General features: G+C 63.1%; 5 protein-coding genes across 7 annotated transcripts in view; 3 read left to right on the forward strand and 2 right to left on the reverse strand.

Moving 5' to 3' along the window:
* SEMA4G (semaphorin 4G) overlaps nt 1–2,536 on the forward strand; it is a 29,539-nt gene extending 27,003 nt beyond the window's left edge. The window contains exons 15-17 of one of the 2 annotated variants that reach the window (XM_059477257.1): nt 85–1,332; nt 1,522–1,649; nt 1,732–2,536. In XM_059477257.1, the coding sequence (XP_059333240.1) occupies nt 85–926 (842 nt within the window). In that variant the 3' untranslated portion in view covers nt 927–1,332; nt 1,522–1,649; nt 1,732–2,536. Of the gene's footprint in view, nt 1–69; nt 1,333–1,521; nt 1,650–1,731 lie in introns of both variants that reach the window. The other variant, XM_059477259.1, reaches the window with a different exon arrangement.
* Nucleotides 2,537–2,586: 50 nt separating this feature from the next.
* MRPL43 (mitochondrial ribosomal protein L43) lies at nt 2,587–3,609 on the reverse strand. Its single transcript, XM_059477262.1, has 3 exons — nt 3,453–3,609; nt 3,003–3,115; nt 2,587–2,818 (listed from the first exon to the last, which is right to left on the reverse strand). Exons 1-3 carry the CDS (start codon nt 3,581–3,583, stop codon nt 2,604–2,606), a joined length of 459 nt encoding a protein of 152 aa, XP_059333245.1. The 5' UTR covers nt 3,584–3,609; the 3' UTR covers nt 2,587–2,603.
* A 73-nt stretch (nt 3,610–3,682) lies between these two features.
* On the forward strand, nt 3,683–8,770 carry TWNK (twinkle mtDNA helicase). 2 transcript variants are annotated; one of them, XM_059477260.1, is made up of 5 exons: nt 3,683–5,063; nt 5,567–5,807; nt 6,470–6,577; nt 6,922–7,063; nt 7,625–8,770. In XM_059477260.1, the coding sequence occupies exons 1-5, from the start codon at nt 3,803–3,805 to the stop codon at nt 7,877–7,879; spliced, it is 2,007 nt and encodes a 668-aa protein (XP_059333243.1). In that variant the 5' UTR covers nt 3,683–3,802; the 3' UTR covers nt 7,880–8,770. The 2 variants fall into 2 exon arrangements, with proteins under 2 accessions (XP_059333243.1, XP_059333244.1); XM_059477261.1 differs by having other exon boundaries at nt 7,661–8,770.
* On the forward strand, nt 7,981–16,103 carry LZTS2 (leucine zipper tumor suppressor 2). Its single transcript, XM_059477114.1, is given in 8 exon segments — nt 7,981–8,235; nt 9,766–9,858; nt 11,408–11,476; nt 12,490–12,930; nt 13,289–13,804; nt 14,331–14,600; nt 14,691–14,765; nt 14,767–16,103. Coding segments are annotated over 8 exon segments (2,322 nt in total). The 3' UTR covers nt 15,370–16,103.
* A 267-nt stretch (nt 16,104–16,370) lies between these two features.
* Nucleotides 16,371–23,073, reverse strand: PDZD7 (PDZ domain containing 7). Its single transcript, XM_059477026.1, has 16 exons — nt 22,881–23,073; nt 22,559–22,699; nt 22,021–22,195; nt 21,510–21,686; nt 21,142–21,289; nt 20,856–20,916; nt 19,994–20,419; nt 19,302–19,505; nt 19,076–19,117; nt 18,760–18,917; nt 18,492–18,583; nt 18,255–18,346; nt 18,090–18,161; nt 17,229–17,720; nt 16,823–16,923; nt 16,371–16,681 (listed from the first exon to the last, which is right to left on the reverse strand). The coding sequence occupies exons 1-16, from the start codon at nt 23,071–23,073 to the stop codon at nt 16,532–16,534; spliced, it is 2,724 nt and encodes a 907-aa protein (XP_059333009.1). The 3' UTR covers nt 16,371–16,531.
* Between the last annotated feature and the right edge of the window lie 1,162 nt (nt 23,074–24,235).

The raw sequence follows: 24,235 nt of genomic DNA on the forward strand, positions 1-24,235 counted from the left end.
TGCCCTTCGGGACCACGGGGACGCTGGTGTCCAGCATCCCTTAGAATAGCTGGGAGAGGTGCAAGGCAGTGCGTGTCCCCACAGGCTCCGTGCTGTGGAAGAACCGGACGGTGCTGCAGGGGGACGATGTGCTGCTGCCCTGTGACCAGCGCTCCAACCTGGCCCGAGCCGTGTGGATGATGAACGGCAGCGAAGTGCTGGGCACGGGGCAGGACCGGCTGCGCGTGGGGGTGGACGGGCTGCTGGTGACGGACACGCTGCCCCAGCACAGCGGCGAGTACCGCTGCTACGGCGAGGAGCAGGGTCTCCGGACACTGTTGGCTACCTACAGTCTCTCCGTGCTGCCCGAGCTGCCCCGCAGCCCTACGGCTGCCCCATCACCCCATGCCGCCAGCCAGACAACCAACGACATGAAGGTGGCTTACATTTCTGCCATCGTCACCTTGGTGGTGCTCTGCACCGTGCTCAGCATCATCCTCCTGTACATGTCCTGCCTGGAGAAGCGCAAGGGCAAGTATGTGCTAGGGGAGCCGCGGCCAGCCAGCGTGGAGCTGCAGACCGTCTCGGCCAACTGCCTGCGCAAGGGCCACCGGGAGGAGGAGGAGGAAGAGCTCACCTACCCCGACGGCTGCCTGCGGATCATACCCGGCGAGGCGCCCACGGCAGCCACCTCCCCAGCCAAGGAGCTGCCGGCTGCCACGCCCCCAGTGCCACCCCCGCTGCCAGCTGAGCTCACCAACGGCGTGGGGGCTCTGCCCAACGTCCTGCGCAAGATGAACGGCAACAGCTACATGTTGCTGCAGCAGCAGGAGGAGCCACTGGCCTCCCCGCTCTACAGCGCGTCCTTCACCGAGGAGCTCAGCAAAATCCTGGAGAAGCGAAAACACACGCAACTGGTGGAAAAGCTGGACGAGAGCTCTGTGTAGGGGCTGGGGAGGAGGGTCCTGCCAGTGGGGCCCTCCTCCCCTCCATCCCCTTCTCCCACCCTTTGCCAGCAGTATTACAAGTCTCAGGCAAAACTACCTCCTTGATGGCAGAGCTGGGCCGGGCCCAGGCTCAGCCATTCCTTTGGCATTCATTCACTTCTGAGACTTGCTGTACAGAAAAAAAGGAACGAGTACCTATTTAAATTCTGAGCTCTATTTATGTATAAAAACTCACTGACAGTGGCCATGAGCTGGAGACAGGAGCTCCAGGAAGGTGGACACCATGGGGAGGGAGAGTTTTTGTCTGTTCACCCAGGCAAGAGAGAGACGCTGTTGTGGATGTGTGGACTTGGCCAGCCTTGGCTGGGTGTCCCTTGGCACACAGGAGCTGGATAGCTGCTGAGAGGTGGGTGAGGAGCATGGAGGGGGGCTGAGGGCTGACAGGGCACAGGATCCCTTGCTGGCGGAGGGCTGGTGGGTTTTTCCCAGCTGCCAGCCCTCAGGCAGGAGAGGGGCCCTAGACACATCTCACATTGTGAGGGGTGGTCTCAGTGGCTTCCAGCCCCTACCTGCTGTTCTACATCTGCCCCCTCAGGGTTTCCTCTCTGGGAGAGGATGGTTTGGCGAGGCACAAGAGACAGGGCAAGGAGCTGATGTCCTGAATACTGTGGAGCAGCTGGTGAAGGGGCATGTGCCCACTGCAGAGGCCAGAAGAGGCCACAGGTGAAATACGGGGCTGGGTGCACTGGGGAGGTGGCACCCCCAGGGCCTCCAACCCTGACAGGGCTCTGCTCCCTTTTCCCAGGGCACTGGATGCAGCAGCAGGCAGCAAGATGCACTAGCAGCAGGACTGGCAGCCACCACCGTGCCCTACAGCATGAGAAGGGACCGGCACATCATCCACATGCCCTGATGTCTGCAGTGCCCCTGTGGCTCCAAGCACAACATGTTTCTGCCCTCCTGTGCAGAGCTGTTGGTGAACTGGAGTTCAGGCACAGCCCTGCAACCCATGGCAAAATGTGTGGGCAGGGAAATGTCCTCACATAGTGAGGAAGAAGAATCTTGGACAAGGGCCTGCCTCCCTGTGGAGCCTTCTCTTCATGGCACTTTCCAGGAGCAGCCACAGTTCCTAAATCTTCCCAACTGTTTCTGCAACTGCCACCTCCTGGGGACTGAGAGATGGGGGTGACAAAAGCATCTCATGCTCCAGGGACAGTGTGGTGACACTGGAGAAGCTGGGGAGGGACACACCTGTGGGGGTCCATTTCCTCCCCCATGTTCCTTGCTCATAGCTCCATGATCAGGACATGGCCAAGGGCTCAGCCCTGCAGGGGAAACAGGAGATGGGTGACAACCCCCAGGGTCTCTCACAAGCTGCAGCTCAGGCCTCCTATTCCAGGACAGTGAGGCTTAGCAGGAAAAGGCAAGAGTTGCACACTCTGTCACCCTGCCCCAGCCCTTGTTTTTGCTGCAAGAAGGGGGCGTGAGCCACCCCCAAGGACTACCCCAAGGACCACCCACAACCCTCCAAGGAGGGGCATCACTCTGTGTCTGGCACTCCTCAAGCACAGCTCCACATTCCCCCAGCAATAAAAATGGCTCTGTCTGGACGTGGTGTAGCAGTGTTCTTCTAAAGGCAGGAGAAATGGATGCAGAGACGTGGGGGTGGAGGAGGCTTTATTGGGGCTGCAGGCGTGGGCCCTGGACGGTGAGGATGGAGGGTTTGTTGGTGAGGGGGTGCCACTGGCCCTGGACGCTGGGGTTGTCAGTGTGGAAGGGCTTGCGGATGCGGATGATGTCCAGGCCGGACTGGTTGGCCAGCTTGGTGGCCAGCTGCACGATCTCCTCACTCGTCTTGCTGGCAATGAGCTCGTCCCGCACCGTCCCGTTCACTGCAGCAGAGTGAGGGGGTCAGGCTGCGATCCCCCCACTCCACAGCCTCCGGGGGCAGCTGCTGCTCCCCCATCCCACAGCAGCTGCCCTGGCACCATCTGCGCCGGGCAGAGATGGTACAGAGCCGGGGCAGGGCAGGGAGACCCCCCCCCCCGTCCCCTCCCCAAGCCCACCAGCACTCACAGTACTCGGCCCGCAGCACAGGGGCCGGGCCCGGGCCCGAGTGGGGGCTCACGTAGAGGACGACATCGGGGTGCTGCCGGGCGAAGTCCTGTGCCGCCTCCTCCACGAACTGCCTGGGGGCCAGAGGGGACCCTCAGCCCCAGCCGGGCCACAGAAGGGACGAGTCGCCACAGCCGCCAGACATGGGTCACCGTCCGCCCGTGCCGGGCCCACGGGAGGGGTCACAGCGCAGAATTTGGGGTGATGCCCCCGGTGCCGCCTTCCGGCTCCTGTCCCGTCTCGCAGGAGGCTGGAGGTCCCACCCCGCCGCTGCCCCCCGTGTGATCAGCGACAGCAGCACTGTCCCTTCCCCACGCTGACAGGCCCGGGGAAGACCCGTCCTGCCGCTTAAGGGGTCAGCAGGCTCCCCCCGCCCCATCCCCGGCAGTCGGGTGGTGCCTCCGGCGGTACCTGGCGCCGCGGGCGTCGGCCGCGGTGGGACTGAAGAGGAGCTGCAGGCGCTGGAGCTGCCGCACGTACCGGCCCACGCCGTTGTGCAGCACGGCGGTCAGGAACCGGCTGGGAGACCCGCGGCCCGTCATGGCTCCGCGCTCACCCGGAGCCGGAACCGGCGGCAGGGGCGGGACGGGGCAGCCCCGACCGCGCCGGGAAGTGACGCGCCGGGAGCGGGAGCGGCAATGGCGGTGTCCGTGCGGACCCACGTGGGGGCTGCGGCCTGAGCGGCTCGGCGGGGCCGGGGGCCGCGGGGCAGCCGCCCATGCAGAGCGGCGGCGGCGCGGGCGGGTGCCGGGGCGGTCAGGATGGCGCTGGTGCCCCTGCGGCCCGGGAGAGCCGCCAGCCGCCTGCTGCCGCTGCTGTGCGGGGGGGCCAGGAGCAAGGGAGCCTCGCTGTGCCCCGGCGCGCCGGGCCGCCTCGGCCAGCGGCGCTACAAGAAGGGCGTGCTGCCCTCCCCCGACGGGCCCGCGCCCTCCGTCTCCATCACCGAGATCCGCCAGTACCTGCGGGCGCAGGACATCCCCTTCCACGATGGGTACAGCTGCCTGCACACCCCCAGCCTCTTCACCGGCGACCGCGGGGACCAGCCGCTGTCCGCCAATGCCCCGTTCACGCTTTTCATTGACAAGACCACGGGCAGCTTCCTGTGCACTGCCACCCTGGCCGAGGGCACCTGGCAGGACTTCCAGGCTAACGTGGAAATGCGGCACCATGGCGTTACCCCCATTCCCCCCGCCAACTCGGAGGAGACGGAGGAGGAAATGCGACAGGCTCGCGAGGATGCCCGCTGCATCTGGGAACGGGCTCTGCCGCTCTGGGAGCTGCTGGATGAGAAGGAGACCAAGGAGACCAAGGCTTTGTTTGGTATCTCCCAGGTGACAGATGCCACCTTGAAACGTTTCGGTGTGCGTTATCTGAGGGCTGCCAGGTCTCTCGTCTTCCCCTGGTTCAGTCCTCAAGATGCGACCCTGAAGGGCCTGAAGCTCCTGAGGGTGGAGAAAAAGGGGGGCACAAAAACTTACGTGGAAGAGACATTACCCCGCTTCGATTCCTATCGCAATCTTTTTGGGCTGCCCCTGATAGGCCGCCGAGACACAGAGCTAGTGTTAACCGGCTGGGAGCTGGATGCCCTGGCCCTGCACCAAGCTGCAGGAGTGGCCAGCCTGGCCCTGCCGCGGGGTGCCAGCTCCCTGCCTCCCACCCTTCTTCCCTACCTGGAGCAGTTCAAGCGCATCACGCTGTGGCTCGGCGAGGACTTGCGCTCCTGGGAAGCTGCCAAGCTCTTTGCTCGCAAGCTGAGCCTCAAGCGCTGCTCTCTGGTGCGCCCTGGCAACCTGCAGCCCCGGCCCTTGGAGGCTCTGAACCAGGGCCTGAACGTCACCAAAATCCTGCGTTCTGCCCTGCTTGCCAGCCACAAATCCATCATCTCCTTCCGGCAGCTGCGCGAGGAGGTGTTCGGGGAGCTGGTGAACACTGAACAGGTGTCTGGTGTCAAGTGGGCACGTTTCCCTGAGCTCAACAAGCTCCTCAAAGGGCACCGCAGAGGGGAGCTCACCATCTTCACAGGTAACGGGCACAACGACTGGCGGACAGGGCGAGCAGAGGGGTGTTTGCTGGCTTCACCCTCCTGCGGGTGGTGCCTTAGGAGTCTTCCAGGTCTCTTTCTGCTCAAGGCTTTTGCTGAGCCTGTCTTGCGGGTGTGTGAGAGGCTGGGGTGCATTCCTCAGTTCTGTGGGACCGTGCATGCCAATGTGGTGAAGCGCTCCCTGCTTGGGGCAGTATAGGAAGTTCTGGGCTGTCCCTTACCCCTGCTCCCCTCCCTGTGCTCACCATACTGGCTGCCCAGCCCTTCACAGGGACCTGTGGAGATCCATAAGCTGTGGGAGGTTGTCCCCAAGTACCCAGGTGTGCCATGTGGCATGAGAAGTTTGTTTATGGTCTGAGTGCTTCAGATGGTCTTCTCTTGCCCCAGTCCCTGGTGCTTCCACCTCTAAACAACCCCCCAACACGGTCAGGATGGGTCATATCATCTCCCCCAGCTAATTCTCCTGTTGTTGTCCTTGTACCAGGCCCAACGGGCAGTGGGAAGACCACGTTTATCAGCGAGTATGCACTGGACCTGTGCATGCAGGGCGTGTGCACACTGTGGGGCAGCTTTGAGATCAACAACGTCCGTCTGGCCAAAATCATGCTGACACAGTTTGCTGGCCGGCGCCTGGAGGACCAGCTAGAGCTGTATGATGAGTGGGCTGATCGCTTCGAGGAGCTCCCACTCTACTTCATGACCTTCCATGGCCAGCAGAACATCAAGTATGGTCCTGCACCTCCATTCCCAGTGGCATTTACCCCTCATGGCATGTGCTGCAGGGCCCTGGGGAGCTGGGGCTCTTCCCCAGCAGTGAGTCACAGATTTGGGGCTGGCAGGAGTCACATTGGGACTGTTCAAGTCCCAGGGTTGGTGTGTGGGGACTGTGTGGCCAACCACCTTTGTTCCTCCTGTCACGGGGACTCTCACAGATTCTCTCTGGGTTGGGGGTGAAGGAGGGGACTTGATCCCGTGCTGCTCTGAAGCCAGCCTGTGCCCATGGCAGGACATGTCCCCTCACACCCTGCTTACCTGCACTGCTGTTGTTTGCTGAAGAGGGAGAACAGGCACCTCTAACCCCTTTTATTCATCAGGCACTGTTCACCTGCATGCATCCCTGTGTGCCCTGAGGATCCCTGTGGGCTGGGGGCATTGCAGGGCAGTAGACAGGGACTGTGTGGGCAGTGCTGGGTCCTTCTGATCCCAGCTACCTTTCCCTGGGGGATGGGGCTGCACCTGCTATACAGTGGGGGAGGTGCAGAGGTGGGATGCACTCACATCCCATCAGGACCTGGTACCTTCCAGCTTTTTCTCTGCATCCCTTTGCCTGGCTCAGCATTCCCATCCCTACCTCCACTAATCCCTGATCCTGATCTCCTCTGCTCAGGACAGTGATTGACACCATGCAGCACGCAGTCTACATGTACGACATCACCCACGTGGTTGTTGACAATCTCCAGTTCATGATGGGACACGAGCACCTCTCTGTGGACAGGTAGTCCTCCTTCAATCTGACCCTTCCTTTCTCTGTCACCCTCACTGCTGAAGCTGTATCTGTCAGTTGTCACTGCAGAGCCTGCACAGGGTTTCTGCACAGGGTGTCACCTTTACTTCTCTCTGGCCACTCTGTTTCATTAAAGGGCAACCAGTGCCCTAAGGAGGAAGAAGTGGGAAGGGGTGAGCAGGTCACCAGGCATCCCTACCATACCACATCCCTCTTCCCGTGTGGGCTTGTTTGCCTCACGTTCCTGGGTGGTTTCTGCTGTGGGGATCAGCACCTCACTGCCTCCTGCCACTGAGCAGTGCCAGCCCCTGACCCCATTCTTGCTGCTGTGGCAGGCTCGCTGCCCAGGACTTCATCGTTGGTGCCTTCCGCAAGTTTGCCACGGACAACACGTGCCACATCACCCTGATCATCCATCCTCGCAAGGAGGATGACGAGAAGGAGCTGCAGACAGCCTCCATTTTCGGCTCTGCCAAGGTGAGCTGGCCCTTCCTGTACCTTGGGCACAGTGTATTCCCAGAAAGGGGCTAGGATGTGTTGGGCGGTTGTCCTCAGCTGCCATCAATGCCCTGGATTATCACTGGGGACTTAAAAGGCGTGGAATGTCTCCCAGAGTCCTGATGCAGGCAGAGAGCAAACCCATTGTCAGCTAAAGCTCTGTTGGGGCTTTAGGTGCATTTAATTAATAATGACTGTGGGTGGAATGTAGTAGGAGATAATTAAAGAGGGAGGCAGGGAGGGTGTGGGGACGGGCTCTGAGTCTCTTCCGTGATGCTGACCAGCCCTGCAGTTGTGGGCAGGAGGTGCTCTCTGTGCACAGCCCTCCAGTGATTCCATTTCCCCAGGGTGGGCTGTGGCACAGGATGTACTTGGTGGGTCACTGGACATTCCAGGGGAACACAAGAGGTTGGTGCTGGGGAAATGCTGGAGTTGCTGTGGCATGGGGTGCCCTGTAAAAGGGTTTATAGCAGCTAGGAAAGTGTTTGTGACTCTGGCAGCATTCCTGGTACCCTCCTGGAGATGTTTTCCTCTCCCCAGGCCAGCCAGGAGGCTGACAACGTCCTGATCCTGCAGGACCGTAAGCTGGTGACTGGGCCAGGGAAGCGCTACCTGCAGGTGTCCAAGAATCGCTTTGACGGGGACGTGGGTATCTTCCCTCTGGAGTTCAGCAAGGCCTCGCTCTCCTTCTCATCTTCCAAAAGCAAGGTCAGGCTGAAGAAGATGAAGGAGGAGAAGGAGATTTTAGCCAACAAAATCGTGGAGGGAGGCTCAGGAGCCTCCAAGAAGCCATGAGCCCAGCAGGTCTCTTCCTCAGCTTGTCTGGGGGAACAGATCCTAGTTCTGGCAGCCCAAGGCTGGAATATGCCAGCTTCTCTTCCCTGGGAGCCTCTGCCATGGGGCTCTGTGGCCATTTCTCCTGCATGAACAAACCTCTTGACCACCAGCAGTGTCAGATGGGAGACCACCATGAGAGGAAGAGTGGTCCCATCCTGGTGAAGAGTGGATGGGGAAGGTGCTTTGACAAGCACTGGCTGCTCCACGTTGGTGCTGAGTGCTGGGAGCATGGTGGGAGTGGAGGCAGAGTGAGCTGGATGATGATGGAGATGATCTGCAGGTCAGAGACTTGGATGTCTCTGGACCTGGAGCAGGTCGTTAAATTGTGTCTGAAATGAAGCTGAAATCCTGAGTTGTCACTAAAGTGGGAGGGGATTGTGGGAGGCAACTATGCAGAGGGCCACGTAGTAGAAATCTCCCTGTCACAGATGGGGTCTGTGGGCTCAATCCTGCATGGGATGGAGCCAGCAAGGGAAGGATGGTGAGGGAAAGTGTGGGAGATTGTGGGTGGCTCATGCTCCAGGGTGGGAGCAGGTGTTACATGGAACTTGCTGTTTCTACTTGCTGGGCTGGTGCCTGACCTGGCCCTCTTTGCTCAGGGTCTCCCAAGCCCCTTTCTCTGGGGTGACATCACCAGCAATAAAACCATGTGGGGAACAGTCCTGCCTTGCTCAAACCTTGCTGGGTTTGGGGGAGCTGCCATCCCCCCTGTCCTCAGGGCTGCGGGCAGCAAATACTGTGACCTGACTAGTCCTTGCCATGGTAGGGAGTGTCCGTGGCTGGATCTTGGTCTAATCCCTTTGATTTTTTCCCTCTTTCTAGTTTTATTAAAGCATAAATATGAGTGTCTTTTTGTCTCTGTTACTGGAGTACCCTTGGTCTGGGGAGGGTACCCTGGCCAGGGAGGAGGTGCCCCCCTGATGATGTCCCTGCTGCACTGAGCATCCTGCCCCAGCCCTGGCACACAGGATTATTACCAGCTTCCATGCTGGGAATAGTTTTAACCTGAGCCATAATGAGGGCCCAGAGCAGGCAGGTGGTACACACCCAGCCCTGGGTTTCCGGGGTGCACCAGCTCACCTGGAGAGCACCCTTGGGTGCTGTCAGTGCAGGTGTGAGCACCCAGAGGCAGGACAGGGGTGGTGGCAGAGGAGGGTCCTGGGGAAGCAGAGGTAAGGCAGGGGGGAGTGGAGCTGGGTCAGGGTTCACATGGCAGTGTGGGTGGGGGCTGTGGGTTTCCCCTCTCCGCCCAAGGGTTCCCTCCCTCTCGCTGGCTTCCATTTGACCCAGTCTGGTTCAGGTGAGGTGCTGTCATGGGGGACTAGAGTGGAAGTAAGGCAGTGGGATAGCCCAGGGCCCCATCTCCTACCTGTCCCTCCATGGGCCCTAGAGGGGGTGAATAAGCTGAGCCTGTGGGGAGATGCTGGCTGCTCCCAGACCCTGGGGAGCAGGTGGTTTCTTGAGGGTTTATTTTATTCTCCTTTTGCCCCGGTTTGGGTCTCCACGAAAGGCTAGAGGATGGCAATAGCTGTAACAACTCTTGGGGAGGCACAGTGTGATGTCAAGCGCGGCAACGGCCCTCCGGCCCCTTAGCAGAGTGCTGGGCTCACCAAATAATTGCGGAGGGGGCGCAGTCTAGAGAGGGAACATAATCAACCCAGAGACCCGGGGATACTTTGGGGGTACAGAATCCTGAGAGGGGGGGCTTGGCTGAGGGAGAGAGGGGATGAGCTCCGGGAATCCCCCGGGACGGAGGTGACCGGGAATGTCCCGGGCGGGGTCCCCGCGCCCCCCCACGGTGCCCCCGTGCCCCGGCCTCTGCCCGGGGGGCGTGGCCTCGTGAGGGGGCGGAGCATCGGGGGCGTGGTCGGGGGGCGGGGCCTGTTCGGGGCGGGGCCGGGGCGCGGCGCGGAGCGGGAGGCGGCGGCGGGGCCGCGGTGAGTGCGGGGGCCGGGCCGGGGGCTCCCGGGGGTCCCGTGGGGCCGGCGGGGCGCGGGGGCGCTCCGAGGAGTTGGCTGGCGGGGTGCTTCGGGGGGAGCTGCCGGCCCCTGGGGTGTTGTGGGGCCGGGCCCCCCGGGGCCGGTTTGGGGGGGTCCGGGGGCTGGGGGAGCAGCGGCGGCCCTGGAGCTCCGTGCGGTGCTTTGGGGACGTTTCGGGGCACTTCGGGACGGTCCTGCGAATGCAGAGACCCAGGGGCTCGGTGAGGTAGTTGAGGGGGTCGCGGGGCACTTATGGGGTGCTTGAGGGGCGAACTATGGGGCAGTGCAGGCCTAGGCGCGCCGTGGGGCACTTTGGGAGTGTTTTGGAGCACTTTGGGGTGGTTTAGGAGCACTTTAGGGGCGGGGTGGTGCAGCAAAGGCCCAGGAACGCCGTGAAGCATTTTAGGGGTGTCATGGGGAACTTTGGGGATGGTTTAGGGCAGAGTGGGTGAGCTGTAGTGCAGTGGGGCCCACGGGCACCGTGGGGCATTTCAGGGTGCTGTGGGGTTGGGATGGGTGGGAGCACCGCGGGTCAGGCTCGGCGCTCTGGGGCTCAATGGGGCAGCGGAAGGTGGGTGGGAGGGTGGGGGGGGCGTTGGGCGGGCAAGGGGGGCAGCATCACTGAGGGAACCTCAGGATGCCGGAGGCCTGGAGAGGGGCACAGCCGGGCACAGATGGTGTCCGTCCCACATATGGGGTGTGTGGGGAGGGACGGGGGGCTGACCCTCATTCCCTCTGCTTGGGGGTGGCCCTGAGATGCCATCGAGGCACGGGGGTCCCGGGGGCCCCGAATCCCCGCAGCTGCTCAGGGTGGGGGTCTGGCAGAGCAGGGACCGACAGTTCCCTTGCCATTTAGGGGTCGGAACGGTGGGATCCGGCAGCGCTGTGCTCCGGCCGGAGTGGCTGGAGGTGACGCCACCCCAGTTGGTGACTGGTTTTACTGGGTGGCTGGAGGCCGGGCTGGGCACTCCCTCCCCCCGCGGGCGGCCCTGGGACCCTCTCGGCAGGCCGGGGGGCTGGGGGGAGGCAGAAGGTAAAGTCTGTTCCTACCGCCTGCCTGGTGGGGCCCCAGAAGTGACCGTGTCCCCTGCAGGCTGTGCAGGGACCCACTGTCCTGTCCCCAGGGCTGTCTGTCCCCTTGACCTGCACATCCTGGGGATTTTCGCTGGGGTATGGGGTACTGTGCCTTGTCTGGCTGGGCTGCGGGGGCCATTAGATGTTCCTTTGGTGTTCCTGGTCCCCGATTCCCTTTCCTCTGGCAGCAGCAGGTCCCCAGTGGCGGGCTCTTGTCCTCACCACACTTCCAGGGTTGACCGCAGCCCACCCTGGGTGCCAGGAGCAGCGCACCCGCCGCCGGGCTCCCGTGCCACCCTCAGTGCCACGCTGGCACCACCTGCCTTGGCCCTGCCGGCCGGGGCATTTGGGGGGGAGGGGGCAGCGGGCAGCGCGAGGGACCCTGCTGCCGATCAGCCCCCTGACCCCCTCCTCTTCCTCCTCCCCGCTTCAGGGGCCGGCGGAGCCGTGTTCACGGTGCGGGGGGCCGAGAGGACCGGACGGATGGGCAGCGGCTGGCGAGGTGAGCGGAGCTGTGGGGGGGGGTCCCCACCTGACCCCCAAGGGGTATCACGAGCACGGAGTGAGGTCACGGTGCCTGCGGATGGCACGTGCCGGTGGGGGTGACGGCGGCGGGGGGGTTGGCTCGCCGGCATCTCTGCCCTGCTCGCCCCTCCCCGGGCGCTGGCAGGCGGATTGATTTCAGGTGACAGCTCGGCGGGCGAGACCGTGCGGGCAGCGCCCCCCCCCCCCCGCCCGCGCCCTGTGCCAGCCGCAGCCATGTGCGAGATGCGATGAGGCAGCAGGGGATGGATCCGGCCCGTCGGCCGGCTCCCGTCACGCGGGCGTATGGCGTGGGTTGGGGCAGGGGGAGTCACAGCAGAGACCGGCAGAGCCCCCCCAGCTGGAGGGGTGGGAACAGGCCTCCGTGTGTTGGGGCTGGGAAAGAGCCTGGTGCCCACCTGGCAGCTTCCCCCTTGGTGGCCTTCTCCAGGGAACCCTGTGCCCCACTGTGGATGGTTGGAGGTGGAAAGCAGGCTCTGTGGGGTCACTGCTGAGAGATGGGGGCTGTGGGGCAGAGGAAGTGGATGACCCTGCTGTGTGGGGCTGTCCCTGCCCTCTGTGATGCCCATGAGGCAGACAGGCGGGCAGGCTGCCTGTGAGCCAGCTCTCTGCAGGCCTCTCGGGATTCGCCTCCAATCCTGGCACACTTCCTGTGGCAGGGTCACGCCAGGGCACGGCACGAGGCAAGACTGCATTGCCACTGCCCTACTGTGCCACCAGCACCCTAGAGCCCCTGGCAGCCCCAGGCTGCTCCATTGGAGTGCTGAGGCTGGCATGGGGATTCCTACTACCACTTTTCCCCAGCTAATCCTGATTTTGTTCTGATTCATTTGGCATCTCCTGCCCTTGGGCCAACCTTCACTTAAAAGCTTGGGGATGGTGACTGGGGATGCCCCCATGCCCACCTGGGTGGGTGGTGGGACACTGTTGTCAGTGCCCATGGCTCTGATGCTCTGTCTCCCTTGCCTGCAGGCTGCCCACGTGCCCCTGCCCGCCGGGGGCCCCCCTGCCATGGCCATCGTGCAGACGCTGCCAGTGCCCCTTGAGGCCGTGTCTGAGGGGGCCACACAGCTCCGCGCCACCGCCCGCTCACCCCCTGACGCCATGGGCAGCGTGGGCAGCCTCCTGCCCGTCCGGCCTCGCCATGACTGCGCAAGTGACGGGGACCCCTCCGCCACCTCCTTCTGCAAGCAGGAGGGGCTACTCCGAGCCGCTCCTGAGGAGCCCCGCGTGTCTGTGCCTGGTGTCACCCACTCCTACGCCAATGGGGGCTTCTGTGGCGACTGGCTTGATGCCTCCTCTCCTGCCAGTCCCTGCAGCGACTCAGATGATCTCCGTGATGACCAAGCACCAAGTGATCACCTTCGGGGGCCACCCCCCAAGCTTGTACCTGTCTCTGGCAAGCTGGAAGAGGTAGGGGGGCAGCAGCAGGGTGGGTGGGCGTGTGCTGCAGTCTTGACTTTCCACCCTGTGCCACACTGGGACTGTTGGCTCAGATGTGTGAAATGAGGTCATATGGCCACACTTCTGGTGTCCCTGGAAAAGTGGCAATCTCTATGCTCTTTATGTCCCCTCCATCATGCCAAGGGTGTCTGGCGAATTCACCTGAACACGCATGGAAAGGCAATGAAGTGGGTGGTGACTGGCCTCTGCGTCCTTTGGAGTGTGAAGGCATCAGGGCTGAGCAAACCCACTGTAACGTTCCTAGGCAGCTCTTTTTGGGGCTAATGGATCCTCCCCATCCCCTCACTTTTCCCTCTTTTCCTGGCAGAGTGTGGAGAAGACCCTGATCCGCCCCATGGCCTTCAAGCCAGTGGTATCCAAGCTTCGGAATGCCCAGCCAGGCACACGCCTAGGGCTCTCAGAGAGCCAGGTGAGCCTCACCCATTTGCTGGCTGCTGAGAAGCCTGGCTCTCTGAGCTGCCGTGCCAGCACCCTCTCGGACTCGGGGCGCAACTCCCTCTCCAGCCTGCCCACTTACAGCACGGGCTGCAGCCAGCACCCAGAGGTGGGTGTCCTGCCGACCACCCCCCATGGCCCCCTTGACCCTCCAGGGGGCTGCCGCCCCTCCAACTCGGACAGCGGGCGCTCATCCTCCAGCAAGAGCACGGGCTCTCTGAGCGGCCGGGGCCGGCCCTCCTCAGAGAGTGGCTCCTGTGGGCGCTCCCCCCTGCCTGGCGAGGAGGCCATGCTGGTGCGGGAGCTGGAGGACAAGCTGCGGGAGAGGGAGGCTGAGCTGCGGCTCCTGCGGGACAGCCTGGATGAGAATGAGGTGGCCATCTGCCAGGTATGTCCCTGGTGTCCTCATGTCCCGTACTTGTCCCTCTCGCTGGCCACAGGTGTTGACATAACCCCTGGTTGGGAGTAGGGACCTTCTTTAAGGACCCATTACAGATCCTTGCAGAGGGATACATTTTCCTGTGGGTCTGGGTATGTGGATTTTTCCCACCAGCTGGGTGGTCTGATGTAGTCCATGGGGGAGCCTTGTATGACCCATGGGACCAGTTGTAGAGACTGGGGTGCCTTATCTTGGGATGCCCTTTTTTGAATGAACCTGGGACCTGTGGCTTCTCCCTGCTTGTGATGGAGCTGAAGGAGCCCTATAAGCTCTGGGGGTGCTAACATGGGGGGCCTATGCAGAAGGATAGGGGAGCACAAGGAGGTGTGTACCACCACACTGCACTCTTCCTGGACCCTTCCTCTGTTTGGGGTAGATGTACTGCCCCTTCCCTGTGATGCCAGTCTTGGAGATGGCAGGTGAAGTGGGAGGGTGCTGTGCTGCCCTCCCAGCATCTGTGCATCCCCTGGCCCAGGTGTTTGAGGAGAAGCAGCGTCGGTGTGAGCAGGAGCTGGAGGGGCTGCGGCAGCGCTGTGCGGCCCAGGCGCGGCAGGCGGCCCACGCAGCACATCGGGGGCAGCAGGTCCTGCAGCTCCAGGTGCTGCAGTTGCAGCAGGAGAAGAAGCAGCTGCAGGAGGACTTGACCCAGCTGCTGCAGGAGCATGAACTGCTGGAGCGTCGCTGTGCCTCCTTCCAGCGAGAGCGCACTGAGCTGGCACCCCGGCTGGAGGAGACCAAATGGGAGGTGAGTCACCCAGCAGTACCAGGCACGTCAGGGGGTGCAGGCTGTGGCTGGAGGGTCCCGGTGGGTGCCTGAACCCCATCATCCCCATAGGTGTGCCAGAAGTCGGGGGAGATCTCTCTGCTGAAGCAGCAGCTGAAAGAAGCGCAGGCAGAGCTGGCGCAGCGGGGGTGCCGAGCTGCTGGGGCTGCGGGCTCAGCTGCGGGAGGCGCGGGCGCAGCTGCAGGCGGGCGAGCGGCGGGCGCAGGGGCTGCAGGAGGCCGCCCACCTCAAGGCGCTGGAGCTGGAGGTCTGTGCCAATGAACTGCAGCGCCGCAAGAGCGAGGCCGACCTCTTCCGCGCCAAAGCCGGCCGGCTCGAGCAGGAGGTGGTGGGGCTGCGGGAAGCTGCCCGCGGGCGATGCCCACCAGGCACCGGTGAAGGGTGCCCCCCACCTGGGGAAGGATGCCCCCCTGCCAGCGAGGAGCCCCGGGGCAGCGCGGGGCTGCGGCGCCAGCTGGAGCGGCTGCGGGCGGAGGTGGCGCTGGAGCGGCGGCGTGGGCAGGAGCAGCGGGATGCCTTCGAGCAGGAGCGCGGCACGTGGCAGGGCGAGAAGGAGCGCGTCATCCGCTACCAGAAGCAGCTGCAGTACAGCTACATCCAGATGTACCGGCGCAACCGGCGGCTCGAGCAGCGGCTCCAGCATCTCCGGCTTCAGGGCGAGGACCCCCTGCCCGAGCCCTGTGACCCACCGGACCTGCCCTTTGAGGAGATAACAGCCACCGAGATCTGAGATGCTGCCTGCCCTCGCCCTATGCCTGGAGGGCTGAAGGGGCCTCCAGCCTCTGTGATTTTGGGAGCTGTGGGAGGGTCCCTGCTCTCCCCCAGCTCTGCAAACTGCAGCCACTGTGAACGGGCAGGGGAGACCACACGTGCTGCCCCTCCCCAGCATTGAGGTCTTGGGGCGAGGATGTATCAGTGCCCCCAGGGAGGGCTGCCCGTGAGATGTGGGGTCAGGTGGACGCTGAGTCCTGGCCTTGGGGCCGCCCGGAACTGGTTTCTGCTGATCCTCTTAGCTCCTGGGGATTAGCAGCACTGGCTTCAGCCAGGGTCACCTTGGGCAGAGGGAGGGCTGACTTGTCCCCTCCCTCTCATCCCTGCTGGCACTGTCACCCAGTCACTTGGCGTGTGCCCCGTCTCTGCCCATGTCAGCCTCCCTCATGCTCCTTTGTGTGTTTGTCAGGGAATTCGTTTCTGTGCCATTTTAAATAACTCTATTTTTATAGGACCTACCAAAACATATCACCCTCTTCCAGCTCACACTTCACCAGTCCATGCCCCCTCACCCCTGCCACAGGGCAGCTTGCCCTCAGTGCCTTTCCCATGCTCTTGCCCCCCAGCATCCGTCTGTTTCCCCCCCAGAAAAGCCCATGCCTCTGTGATGCCCAGCCTGCCAGGGGAGAGGGGCATGGTGCTCCATGTGCCAGCTGGGGACACCCTGGGGACACCCCCAGGGATGGGCAGAGGTGAGGGGCCCCGCTGGGCACCCGGGGGGGGGGTCAAACCAAAGGAAAAGTCTGGATGTGCCCAGCTGTGGCTTGGTCACCCCTGGCTCCAGGGGGGGATTTTTGTACTTTATTTCAGTCATGTCTCGTTCCCAGAGCCTGGCTCATCAGTGTACCATCCAGAAACAGCAATTAAAAACAAGCCCCTGGCTGAGTTTTTTTCAGGACTCTGTCTGCATGTCCAGAGCAGGGTCAGGGACCACCTGTCCTTCCCCTGTGTCGCCAGTGCTGCCCTCCCTTGGGTCCTGCAGTGGGCAGCTGCTCCATGCCCTTGGGGCAGGTCTGGCTCTCACCCTCTGGCTGCACTGAGGCCAGCCACAGCTCAGTGCAGGAATGAGCCATCTGGCTCCTCTGGAACACAGCATGGCTCCTCGAAAAAGGGCTGCAGCATCACTCCGGCGGTGGTCCAGGCACCCGCACCACCAGCTCCATGGGCTCCTTGGCTTTGTTGCGGTAGGCCTGGCGGATGATGTCCACAGCCCTCTGGTGCGTGACGTTCTGCAGGCTCTCCCCGTCCACTGACACCAGCTCCTGCCCAGCCTGGGTCCCAGAAGGGAAGGCCACAGGGTGAAGTGCAGCTGCTTTTGGACTGCCAGAGTACTGCCAGCAAGCCAGTGGCACCAGGGGATGGGAGTGTCTGGATATCTGCCCACCCCCTGGCATGTGCTGGGACCCCCATACCTTGAGGATGCCACTGAGGAAGGCGGCTCCACCAGGGAAGATCTTCTCAATCTTCACCACTGGCTGTGCCCGTGACTCAATACCACCAGAGATGCTGATCCCTGCAAGGGAGCCATGAGACCCTCACACCTCAGTAGGCTGGGACCCCCACCCACTCACTCCCAAGCATGGCACCACATTTCCCTGGTGAGCTGCACCTCTGTCTTGCCCTATTTTGGTAGGTCCTACAGAGATGAGGGACTGGGGCAGGGACAGCTCTTCCCTCCCGTTCTCATTTTGGAGGAATGCTCTGGGGTTTGCCCCTTGCCAAGAGGGTGCCACCCATCCCACTGATGCTGGTTCCAGAAGGGTCCTCACCCCACCCTTGGAGTCCCACCCATGTGCCACCCACACATGTGCCACCCACCCAGCGAGTGCTTCAGCTTGGAGAGGGTGACGGTGAGCAGATGATACTCTTCCTCCTCCTCTTCCTCCCTGCCAGCATCTTCAGGGCCATTGGCTGCCCCAACCCTTGCCTCACCCCCTGGCCCCCCAAAGAGAGGGGCCAGAGGAGGCCGTGCCCACTGGGGCTTCCCCAGCACTTCGGCTTGTCTGCTGGGCGCTGTCCTGGGGGCTTCCTTGCGCCAGGTGGCCCGGGGGCTGCGAGAGTGCCCGTGGCCCTTGCCAGGGGAGGGCTCAGCCAGCAGCCAGTTTGGGGGCTGAGGGCTGAGGGTGGGCAGGGGCCGGCTGGTGGAGGCATAGGCATCCACTGGCACGTCAGGGAGTGGGGTGTAGGTGCGGGGGTGAGGCCGCCGGGGGCTGGGGGAGGCTCTTGGACGGGCTGGGCTCGCCTGCTGCTCCCCCGCTTCCTCCAGCTCTGGGCTCCCTGCTGGCTTCAGCAGGAATCCGCCCCGATAGTCTGCAATGAGAGGGGTTCAGGGATCTCCCCAGGGACCCACATCCCTGCTCCCTGGAACCCCTGCCATGCAGGCCTCCCATGAGTACCCCAAAGCCCTGGGTCCTTTGCCACCTTGTGCCCCCCTCATCTAGAGACCCCTGGACACCCCAGTTGTTTGCAAGCACTCCATGTTCTCCTCCCCAAGAACCCCAGCACCCAAGATCCACAGATTTTGCTGCTCCCAGTCTTCCCAACACCCAGAGATGCCAGATGCCTTCTTCCCTGGGAGCCCCTGCACTTCCCAGCCCCCCTTCTCTTCCCCCAGACTCCCTCCACCCTGTCCCCACCCTGCAGCCCGGTGTCCAGGCAGACCCTACAGGTGGCACTTACCAGGCACTGGTGTGATGAGGTGTCTCTTGGGGGGGGCGTCATGGTGGGCCGGGCGGAGGGCAGGTGAGCGCACTGCAGTCAGGGAGAACCCCCAGTCACCTGAGCTGCACCCACCCTTGACCACTACCAGCCCCTAGTCAAGGTCCCTGGGGGGCTGAAATCTACCTGAGCGGCTCTTTAGGGCATCGAAGGCTTCCAGCTCCAGCGGCATCACCATGCTATCAAACCTGCCCAGGTCTGTGGGGGCCACCACGCTCCTGCCAAGGCAAAAAGGTGAGGACAGATTGTAGCAGCCTCTGGGGTGGAGTGTGATCAGGGCTGAGGAGTATGTGTGAGGCTCCACTTCAATCACACCAGGATGGGCAACACTGGGGTTCCCAGATATTTCCTAGCAGCGCTTGCCTCACGTCCCGTAGCAGCAGGACCTTCTCGGGCCGGTCCAGGATGGCCAGCAGTGGCCGCACCAAATCCTCCACGCTCCCCTCGTGCAGGTACTGCGGGCACAGGAGGGGGATCAGTGGATCACCTGTTCCTTGGTTTACCTCCCAGAGTTAAGCATGGGCACAGAGTGAGCACCATGCCCCTAGGATGCAGGAGCTTCCCAGGGACAAGCCCAGGGTGGCAGTGCTGCCTGCCTGTGCCCTGCCTGTCCCCTGCCTTCGGTGCATACCCGGGAGCAGTGGCGGAGCACGGCTGTCACCTCGTCGGGGCTGAGGAGACGTTTAGCAGTGTCCTGGATGTGCGGGAGCCGGGCCTCAGGGTCGCTGCCGTTGGGCTGCAGGGTGGCCATGCCCATGGGGCCCAGGATGCTGGCACGCCGGCTTTTCTCTGGGGAGGCACAACAAGGAGGGGTAGCCAGCGGGTTCCCCATCCCCACTACCCCAGCAGCTCACTCCACACCAGAGCGGGACAGACACAAGCAGCGCAGGGCCAGGCGCATGCAGAGCCTGCCCCACAGCCCCCCAGGCACACGGCACCCCCGTTACCCCGCCTCAGGCTCCGGATGACAAACTTCTGCACAGCGCCTACTGCAAGGGAGATGGAGAGCGGTGAGTGCCCAGGGCAGACAGCAGCATCACCGCCCACTGTCAAAACTGCGTGCTTGGGGAACCCCTCCCTGTGCTCCCTTCATGCCAGGGATGCCACAAGGCCCATAGAAGGGGGAACAGTCCCAGCTCGAGTCCCTCTCTGTCCTGTCACCCAGGCTGATACCTCTGTCCCCGTCAGAGCGCCCTGGGGACTTGGAGCGTGCCCGGCGTTCAGAGCCAGGGGCCTCCTGGCTGGGGGGGGCCCAGCTCTGGCTGGTGGCACGGCCCCCCTTGAAAAAGAGGTTGACAAGGGTCTTGGAGCGGTGCAATCCTGGGGTAGTCCCCCGTGCCCCTTGTCCCTCTGGCTTCTCCTTCTTCCGCTTCTCCTCTGTGGACAGAGAGAAGGGGCTGTTGGAGTGGAGAGGTGAGGGGATGCCATCCCAAATCTTGCCTGGGGACACAGAACTTTGGGGGATTGGAGGGGCTACTGGGAGACGCTGACTGGAAAAGAGGCCATCTGTGGGGTGCAGTTAATCACCAGGGGCCATGGGGCTGGGCTTTGGGGTGCCTGGGAATGGCCAGGGACAGAGCTGGGGCAATGTGGGATTATAGGATACCCACGACTGGTGGCCAGGGGGCCATATGGGCTATAGGGTGCTAGGGTAGGGACCTAGACATTCGCTATAGGAAGCCCAGGAGTGGGGGATAGGTATCCATGTGTGTCAGGGACTATAGGATGCTTGAGTGGGGGACCTTGAGGGTCTCCACATGGGGCAGGGCCTGAGCTGTGGGATTCCCAGGGCTGGGTGTGCAGGGTTGGAAGGGGACTTCAGCCAGGGCTCAGTCCCATGTGTGGGGCGGTGCCCCAGTGCGTACCAGCGACAGTGAGGTCACTCTGGGAGCGTGTGATGGGCTGCCGTGGCCGGCTCAGCGCCAGCAGAAGCGCCGTCTTGGGTGAGTGGGTGAAGGTGCGGCGAGGGTGGGTGCCGGGGGCCTCGCGGGTGCCCTGGCCCCGGATGGCCGTGTCCCGCAGCAGCTCGGGGGGCCGCACTGTGCGCCGTGTCTCCGGCAGCCCCTCTGTGGCTGGCTCCGTCTGCATGGCCCGCTCGGCACGTTCCCGCACCCAGCCCCGCCGTGGCCCGTCCTCTGTGGAGATGGCCACATCCACGGTGCGGGCTGGGGGCACTGGGGAAGCTGCCCCCAGCCCATTCACGGTCCCTGGGGCTGGTCCTGAGGAGTAGGAGGAGATGGAGGAGCTGGTTTCCGAGGTCTGAGCCAGCTGTTGCAGCTGCCCGTTGGTCACTGCAAAGGCACAGCAGGGACACGTTGTGACACACTGTGGGCCACCCAGAGCTCCACGTCCCTCCCAAAGACAGCAGACATGTCGGGAACCCACAGGGCCATGGGGACCTGTGGACTACTGGCCATTGCATCATGTCCTCTCCAAGAATGTAGACATGTAGGATGCTGTGGGATCATGGGGACCACAAGGCTGCTGGCCATGGCAGGGGGCTCTTCACGCCTCCTCCAAGGACGGGGGACATCTGGGACCTTGCAAGTCCATCAGGCCAGTGGGTAAGCTAACAGTGTCACAGGGAGCTCCCTGCCCCCTCCAAGGCATGCAGACCTTCTCCCTCCCTACAGTGGTCAGACATCACAAGCACGGGAGTCCCAGCCTCACCGTGCCCCAGCCCAGCGCCCCTGCCAGCACCCAGCACCCGCGCAGCACTGCCCTTACAGCGACTGAGCCAGCAGTACTCGGCCACCAACTCCTTGTAGGCAGGGAACCGGCCTGTCTCCTAGGCACAGGGGGAGAGGACAAGGGGGTCAGTGAGTGCTGGCTGCCCCGGCGAACTCGATCTGGTGCCAGCCATGAATAATGCATCCCCCCCTCCCACCCGCCTGAAACCCAACCAGCCAGCAGCTGCATCAGCCCCCGGCACTGGGCTGAGCAGGGGCAGTGCCAGTGAAGGGATGTGCCAACCCTGCCTCACCCGAGGGTCCATGGGGCAGGGCGTGGGTACCTTGATCGTGAGCATGATGTGGGTCTGCCCCTTGAGCACCTCCACTGCCTTGCTATGGCTTATGTCTTCAAACTTGACTCCATTGGCTGCAAGGACTTGGTCTCCTACCCGAATGCCGTTTTGCTCTGCCAGCCCTCCGGGGTCCACCCTAGGGAAGCAGGGGAGCAGGATGGGGCTGAGCCCTTGCTGGAATCCTGCTCCTGCCTCACGCCTCCACTTGGTGGCCCCGTGGCTCAGCACCCACAGTGGTAATGCCCAAAGTGTTGTGATAGTGGGATGGCTCAGCCAGAGAGGAGGGGCTGAGCCCCAGCATGGCCACAGCAGAGATTGGGGTGTCACAATCCCTTCATGCCCCAGGGCAGCCGTACTTGGAGACGTAGATGCCGAGGCCAAACTCTCTGCCCCCGCGGATGTTGAAGCCCAGGCAGTAGTCATCAGAGGTGGTGTAGAGGTGGACGATGCGCCGCAGCCCGTCCTCGGAGCCACTCTCCGATGGTGTCGAACCGCTTTTCTCTACTACCAGGCGCCTGTTCACCACGTCCACCCTGGAGCATGGGTACAGTGTAGGTAGTCTCAGGGATTTGGCTCTTGTCCTCCAGCAGGATGGGACCATTGGTGGCACCCAGCGGAGGAAAGTGATGGGGATGGGGGATGTTTAGGATGGGGCTTGCACCCACCCTACCTGCTCCAGATCTTCCTATCCCATCCTGTATCCCAACCTCATCTCTCCCCATCTTTACCAGAGATTTCTGATGCCACTCCACCCTGGGGGTCCCCCATGGATCCTCCCTGTTGCCTAGAATCCCTCACCAACCTCCCCCAGCATGCCTTCCATGGGGTTGGGTTTTGGGGCACTGGCATGGGAGATGCCCTGCTCACCACGCCGTCTTCTCCTTGGAGAACTTGATTCCTGGCACACGGCCCATCCGCCGGACCACCATGCGGAGGCGATTGTTGCCAGTGAGGACCTTGACAGCGCTGCTCATCGTGATGTTCTCCAGACTCACACTGTTCACCTCTGTGATCTTGTCACCAACACACAGCCCGGCCTGCTCTACAGGGGACACACGGATCGTCTGGGCACCTGGCCTGGTACTGATGCCCTTGTTTGACATCCCCTCCCTCAATGTCTCCTCAACCTGCTCTGAACCCCTTGGGAACAGAGGCAGGGGTGCCTGACAACTGCACTGAGTGTCTTGGGGATGGAGCTCAGAGTCATTGGCACAAGGCTGTCTACTCCTATGTCCTGCCCTTCACTTTGGGCAGCCTGCAAATCTCATGGCCAAAGGCAGCAGGGAGCAAATGGTGGCTTTCCACCATGAAGGGAGGCATTGTTGCTGTGATCCCATGTCACTGGGAACTCCTTGAGAGGGTCTTGCTGGCATGTGCCTGGTGTCCCTCACCCTGACCCTCTTACCGGCAGTGCTCCCCTCCTCCACTTTGCTGACAAAGATGCCCAACCCATGCTCGGAGCCGCCACGGACGCTGAAGCCCAGTTTGCCGTCCACGCTCTTCTCCACTGTGATGGCATTGATGACATCACTCTCATTGCTGCTGGCTGTGGGGACAGGGGAGTAGACAAGTCACACACGCTGTGTGTGCAATGGCAAGGGGTGTCTCTCTCCCTGGGAACATCCCCAGGCCCAGGACAGCCCTCCCTGCCCCTATACCCAGGGAATTCAGCCATTGGGGCCCTCCTGGCCACGGGGGCGGGCAGGGGGCCGGGACACCCCACACACCTTCGATGGGGGCATTGATGAGGATGACACGGCCCATGGGGGAGGCGGCACGGCTGCTCCGGGTGGTCCCATTGAGCAGGCGGCTCTGCTTGCTGAGGAGGTAGCCGGGAGCCAGGCTGGCCTCGCTGCTGGAGCTCCGCGAGCGGCTGCCTGTCGTCATCCCCGACAGCACCGCGTCCCAGTCCTGGGCCATGGTGGTGCTGGGCACGCCGGCGTCCTGGCGTCTGCCTCAGGGCTGGCTGCGTCCTCACAGGGCCAGGGCTGCCCGTCAGCCAGCAGGGGACATGGCATAGTCCAGAAGCACATGCCCGGGCTTGGGCACCGCTCTTTTTTAGCAGTGCAATGCTGGGGGCAGCTGGCCTGGCCACTCGCCGCTGGCAAGAGAGGTCCCAGGCGCAGCAGCACAGCCTGGAGGGACAAGGAGCTTTGTGATCCCCCCTCTCCAGCCTGATCCCGTCCTGTCCTATGCTGTCCCAAGGATCAAACTGTCACATAGCTCCTGGGTACTACCATGGGGGTGTGGGCACAGGCTGCCCTGCCCTGGGGTAAGGATGCTGGGGTGAAAAGGAGCTCTCCCTCGCAGCGTAAATCTGGAACAGGGGATGCAAAGGGGCTTTACTTGACAGTGCAAATCCGGAAAGGCTCCAGAGAGGGAACACGGGGACATCAGCTTTATGCTACACAGCAGGACCTGATCCCTCTGGCCATTTCCCGTCCTCCCCGGAGCCCCTCTGAATTCCCAACGCGAAGCGGCTGGAGATGGGTGCACCAGTCCCCAAGGCAGTTCCCGCGGGGATTTTCCAGGCGTGGGTGAAACGCCACCACGGTGCCCCCCCCACTTCATTCCCCGCTCGCCCCAGCCTGACCTCAATAAATAAGTGATGGCCCCGGCCGCGGGGACACGCCGGTATCCCCGCCGCTGCCAGCCCCCCACAGCGCCCACCCATTACCCCCCGCCAGCATCAGACGCGGGTGCCCCCTCCCCGAAGGGGTGCAGAGGACCCCCTACCGCCGTCCCTCCCTCGCCCCCGCCCCGTGCCCTCCTCACCTGTCCCCATGGTGCCACCTGCGAAAGAGACACCTGGCAGCAGCGCGGGGGGGAAGGCGAGGCCGGGGGGCAGCACCGCCTCCTGCCCCCCCGGCCGCGGGGATTGGCTTTCCCTGTGGGACCGGAGAGGCCATCGGGCGCGGGAGCTGTCAATCGAGAGCGGCCGGGGCTGGCCTTGCAGCTGGCGGGGGGGGGACAGTCCCGTGGGTGTCCCTCGCGAGGGGGTCCGGGGGCGCGACCCCCGGCGAGGCTGAGTGTGGCAAGGGATGTGGCGTCCCCCCTGACCTCCTCCCTTAGCGCGGAGCAT

Source organism: Ammospiza nelsoni, chromosome 8, assembly GCF_027579445.1.
Source record: "Ammospiza nelsoni isolate bAmmNel1 chromosome 8, bAmmNel1.pri, whole genome shotgun sequence".
Classification (NCBI taxonomy): domain Eukaryota; kingdom Metazoa; phylum Chordata; class Aves; order Passeriformes; family Passerellidae; genus Ammospiza; species Ammospiza nelsoni.

Bases quoted from the DNA above. Each gene is read 5' to 3' on its own strand.
- MRPL43 (XM_059477262.1), bottom strand. From the start codon at position 3,583: ATGACGGGCCGCGGGTCTCCCAGCCGGTTCCTGACCGCCGTGCTGCAC. The intron at 3,116-3,452 runs GTACCGCCGGAG...TCTGGCCCCCAG, and splicing joins GCCGACGCCCGCGGCGCCAG to GCAGTTCGTGGAGGAGGCGG. The intron at 2,819-3,002 runs GTGAGTGCTGGT...ACTCTGCTGCAG, and splicing joins TGTGCTGCGGGCCGAGTACT to TGAACGGGACGGTGCGGGAC.
- TWNK (XM_059477260.1), top strand. From the start codon at position 3,803: ATGGCGCTGGTGCCCCTGCGGCCCGGGAGAGCCGCCAGCCGCCTGCTG. The intron at 6,578-6,921 runs GTAGTCCTCCTT...CTGCTGTGGCAG, and splicing joins GAGCACCTCTCTGTGGACAG to GCTCGCTGCCCAGGACTTCA. The intron at 7,064-7,624 runs GTGAGCTGGCCC...TCCTCTCCCCAG, and splicing joins CCATTTTCGGCTCTGCCAAG to GCCAGCCAGGAGGCTGACAA.
- PDZD7 (XM_059477026.1), bottom strand. From the start codon at position 23,073: ATGGCCCAGGACTGGGACGCGGTGCTGTCGGGGATGACGACAGGCAGC. The intron at 20,917-21,141 runs GTACCCACGCCC...CCCTGTGCCTAG, and splicing joins ACATCATGCTCACGATCAAG to GAGACAGGCCGGTTCCCTGC. The intron at 19,118-19,301 runs GTATCAGCCTGG...TCTCCCTTGCAG, and splicing joins GCGCTCTGACGGGGACAGAG to TAGGCGCTGTGCAGAAGTTT.